This window comes from Chanos chanos, chromosome 1 (genome assembly GCF_902362185.1).
Source record: "Chanos chanos chromosome 1, fChaCha1.1, whole genome shotgun sequence".
Taxonomy (NCBI): Eukaryota; Metazoa; Chordata; class Actinopteri; order Gonorynchiformes; family Chanidae; genus Chanos; species Chanos chanos.
Genome location: NC_044495.1, coordinates 54,980,027 through 54,985,047, shown reverse-complemented (window position 1 = coordinate 54,985,047; position 5,021 = coordinate 54,980,027). Strand labels below are relative to the sequence as shown.

At 39.7% G+C, this 5,021-nt stretch overlaps 1 protein-coding gene across 1 annotated transcript; it reads left to right on the top strand.

Annotated features, from left to right (window-relative positions):
* The first annotated feature begins 217 nt into the window (after positions 1-217).
* Positions 218-3,129, top strand: LOC115826982 (H-2 class II histocompatibility antigen, E-S beta chain-like). The gene is made up of 6 exons (XM_030790939.1): positions 218-297; positions 582-854; positions 1,830-2,111; positions 2,241-2,354; positions 2,633-2,661; positions 2,804-3,129. The coding sequence occupies exons 1-5, from the start codon at positions 234-236 to the stop codon at positions 2,653-2,655; spliced, it is 756 nt and encodes a 251-aa protein (XP_030646799.1). The 5' UTR covers positions 218-233; the 3' UTR covers positions 2,656-2,661; positions 2,804-3,129.
* Positions 3,130-5,021: the final 1,892 nt, after the last annotated feature.

The following is a 5,021-nucleotide window of genomic DNA, read 5'->3' as shown; positions in this document are numbered from 1 at the left end:
CTCTCTCTCTCTCTCTCTCTCTCTGTTTGTGTATTTGTATATTTTTGTGTATTTCCTATTTTGCATTGAGCCATTAAGCCATTTGCCATCAGTAAAGGAAATGAAATGCTGCCTAGTATTATCTGACTCAGTCTCACCAAAGTGTTTAATTGGACAATTTTTGTTTTTGACTTCACTGTTATCAGCACGCTCATTCAACTTTCTCATTGACTTTTTTTTCAAGAGCAGGGAAAATGTTACGGCCAAACTTCCTATGCATAGGTCTGGTATTCTTGATTGCTGTTTTTTATGAGGCAGGTATGTAGTTAAGAATATAATGTCTTACTGTAACATTTTACTCTTCAAAATTATTAGGGCTTGCTTTTTTAAATAAGGATGTTTGAAACAAATTTTAAATGAATTGACTCGCAGTATCTAGTGGTCCTACATGAAATGCATAGCAGTAGTTACACATTTTATATACTTTACACACTTTATATTTTTTTATATATACATATACTTTAATATATATTAGCCTTCAACCAGTGCCCAGCCCTCACTGTTGTGTTTGTAATGGTGTTATTTATTTCTCTTATTACCAGATGGATATCACTCTTATAGTTTGGATGATTGCACCTATTCCTCACGGGACCTTTCAGATGCAGAATACCTTCGTATTGTTTATTTTAACAAGGTTAAACATGTACAGTTCAACAGTACTTTGGGGAAATTTGTAGCATTTACCAAACAAGGATGGAGGGATGCAGATTACTGGAACAATGATGCTGCCTACATACAGCAGCTGACAGGTGAAATAGACAGAGTCTGCAGACACAATGCCCAAATTTACTTCTCATCTATTCTTGACAAAACAGGTAAGTGACACACATTTAACTGTGTTTTTAGCATTTAGGCGAATTCTGCATCTCTCAAGACTCTATATTATGGCCAGTCAAAGACACTGTTTATTATTATTAGGGATGTCCCTATCCGATCTCAAAGATCGGTATCGGGGCGTTCAGGGCATTTTTTAACTGATCGGTATCTGCTTTACTGAGCAGGACTCTAAGCCCAATCCTTTGTTTTATGTCAGCTGTCACACGTGTCATAAAAGGAGAGGATAATTTGTGGCAGGACTGCTAAGGATTGATAACGATAGCATACAGAAAAGATCCTTTCTGAAAAAGTGCCAACGTAACTGACAGACAAGTTAACCACTTGAACTGTTGAAGGACGATTAAATAAAATCGAACACAAGGTATAGTTTTTGGGATAACTCTCATCTGGGCACACATCTCCCTTAGTCCAGCGTCCATGTCTGTTCGCAGAGAACTACCTCCTCAGACCATTTGTGTGTGTTCGTAAACGTTCACAGTGAACTCAAAGCAAACGGAAAACTCGAAATTGTTCCCAAAAGTTTGCTTTTGTTATCTAATTTGAACGCACCTAAGGTTTACTTGTAAAATAAAAAAAAGAAAATGATAAAGAAAATGAAAGAATAGCTTGGATGCAGGCCATTTTTTTTCTTAATGCATTGATATTCAGTTGTCATGCATATACATTCAATTGAATTTAATACTTCTAATGCACTTGAAATGTGCACTGTGCAATCTAGGGATTTACAAGTATCGGATTGGGACTCGATACGAAATGACTCGGATCAGGATCAGGGGCAAAAAACTTGATCGGGAGATCCCTAATTACTATTGCGTCTTCACACTATGCTTTTGATGGTGTTTACTACATTATCTTCTATTTCACATACAGTAACTGACACATACTATGGCACAAAATACACTCTTATGTGAGACTGTGTTTCTACCATTATGACATTTCTGGTGTTTTCATAGTGCCACCAAAGGTCCGTGTGAGGTCAGTCAAAAAGGGCAGTGGCACACATCCTGCTGTGCTGATGTGCAGTGCCTACAGCTTCTACCCCAAAGTCATCAAACTGACCTGGTTAAAGGATGGTAAACCAGTGACCTCTGATGTTACCTCCACTGAGGAGATGGCTGATGGTGATTGGTTCTACCAGGTCCATTCCCACCTGGAGCACATCCCCAAATCAGGAGAGAAGATTTCTTGTATGGTGGAGCATGCCAGCTTCACTAAACCCATGACATATGACTTGGGTAAGCAATCAGATAAAGTATATAGAATTTTTTGTTTCAAGTCCAAAGTCATTTTGACACTTGTTCATAATTTCAGGCCGTATAGTAATGGTTTCGTATCAAATTTGTTATGATCTCTGCTTTTGAAAGATCCCTCTGTGTCAGAATCTGACACAAACAAGATTGCTATTGGAGCCTCTGGACTTGTGCTGGGGGTCATCCTAGCAGCTGCTGGATTGATCTACTACAAGAAGAAGTCAACAGGTCAGTGGGAGGAAACTTTATTGAACAAAAAATCTATTTCACCACTTTGTGGTGTACAGTTACAGACAACCAAATGTACAATTTTAAGTAAACAGAAATGCAGTGTTTTGGTAGTGAGGTGTGAATTACCAGTAACAGTGTATATAACATGAATGTGGTATCTGCAGCACACTGTGCAAGTAGTGTTTCTTTATATTGATCACTTGATAAATATGTCAAGAACATATGTTGTAACTCAAGGATGTTTGATAAACTGAAAATATTATATCTGTAAACAGGACGGATCTTGGTGCCACATTAAGAGTCGGTAAGTCTGTCACATAAAGTTAATATCAGTATTATTTTTAATGCAATAAAATAATTTTTATTTGACATTTAGGATGCTGGCAACATTCACCAATTAATTAATTAAACTTTGCATTAAAATTCAGTCAATTTATATTTTGTAGGTGTTTATTCAAAGATCGTGCTCATGTGAAGAACCTCCCCAGTTTCTCAGCTGTGCACCTTATCTACCAAACTGTAACGTCTGATATGGAGCATCTTATTAAATATATCTCAAACCTTCTGCTTAATAACCAAAGATGCTCCATTTTTTACATTATCAAATCACTGTGACTTTGCCAAAGGAGGCTGGCTATCAAATGGTATGAGTGCAAATTTTCTGGACCAATAAGACAGGAAATCCTATAAAAGTATGCCACAGGGGTTAAAATAATTTCTAAATTGCTGAATTTTCAGAAATTTAGAGAATAAATATAAATGATGATGATTACTTTTAGAGGGTTATGTTTTTTTATAATCTCTAAGTGGTATGCTGTTGTAGTTCAGTGCGACTTTCAGATCTCTCTTCTAATGCTTTAGCAGTCAGCTGTGCATTACGATCATTATGTATCTATCTGTAACTAATTAGTTTCACAATTTTCTGAAATCAAACATATTAAACAAGTCTGTGGTATTATTTTATTCGTAGATTTACAGATTGAACCACTGCTTCTGTCTGAAATGGTACCAGACTTAATAAAGCATTCTTTGAGTGATGTGAATGGTTGTTTTATACTCTATAATAAAAGATACCAACATCAATGGACTAAACCACATTAATAAACTTCAGCGAAAATTGAATATTTTGAATCTTTAACTTATTGCTCACATAGCTGACAGTTTACTGAGCAGATGTACAATAATGTATATAAACATGCAGTCACTTCATCACATTTAAAATGGTACACAGATTATAGAGAATCTTTTAGAGTTGTTTTGCTTTGCTTTGTTTAGTTATGGTTAGCTTTGTTTTTGTGTCCTGTTTGTGAGTGACCCACACCAATAAATCTCCCTCTCAGTGTATAACACTCTCATTAAATGTCAGGGAGAACTTGGCAGACTGGTTACATGCGCAAAACTAGAAACATTAAGCCAGACCGGACTTTCACAGGAGACGGATAAGGCAATGCCGACAGGGACACGGGAACAGAATGACTGGAACCAGGACAGTCAAACTAATGAAAAGGTTTCAGTTGGAATAAAGAGGAACACACCTCAGAAAATGCCCCTAAGTAAGCAAGACTTTGCAAAGAAATAACAGAAAAGATTGTGTATTTATACAAAAGGAAAGCAGGCTTAATGAAAAAGCAAATCAGATCATGAGTAGTAGTACTGATTGCAGTATTCTTGTATGGAAGATTTTTTTTGATGAGAAATTATCTATGGGTGTAACGAGCTCGTCTCCTCCCCCGCCGACTTCAGCCATTCGGCCATCAGCGTCGCCGGTTTTCTAATCACCGGCCTATTCACTCATCACCTGCACCTGTCGTCACTTACTTGCACACAGTCACTCTCCCTTACTTAAACCCCTCTGTTTCCTTTGCGCACCGCGAAGTCTACACTAGTCAATGTGTTTTCTAAGCGTTAGTACTTACCTGATAGCGTTCTTCATCCAGTTCTGTAAATCCTTTGCTTATTCTAGTACTTTGTTTGTTTGTTACTTTCTTGTATCTTTTCATACTCTTTTGGAAATTAAACCTACAACTCTGCACTTGCGTCCTCCCATTGGTGATTCGTTACAGAAGACTTCGCCGGCACATGGACGCAGCGGAGATCCCTCTCCCCATGGACGAGAGTCCAGACCCACGCGGAGCATCCTCGCCTAGGCCACCCCTCAGCCAGGTGGTAGCGGACCAACAGCGCGAGCTCGTACATCTTCGCACTACCCTGGGTGAGGTAATGCGCCACCTGGAGCGACTTACTGTCACGCCGCCTCCTCCTCCTCCTGCCCCAGTACGCCCTCCAGCGCCCACAGTTGAACCTCTCCGTCTCCAGGATTCACCTGTGAAACTCCCTCTCCATTACGATGGCACACCTTCAGGTTGTCGTGGCTTCATAACCCAATGTCAATTATATTTCGCTCAACACCCTTCTTTTCCAGATGAGACAAAAATTTCGACAATCATCAATCTGTTGACGGGAAGAGCCCTGCAGTGGGCTACCGCTGTTTGGGAGCGAAGGGGAGAAGAGGTGGCGACCTATGCGCGCTTCGAGGGTCTCTTCTGTGCTGTGTTTGACCACCCTGCAGAGGGCAGGGAGGTTGGAGAGCGGCTGCTCCAACTCACCCAGGGTACCGACTCAGCAGCTGATTACTCCTTGTCCTTCCGCATCGCTGCCGCCGCC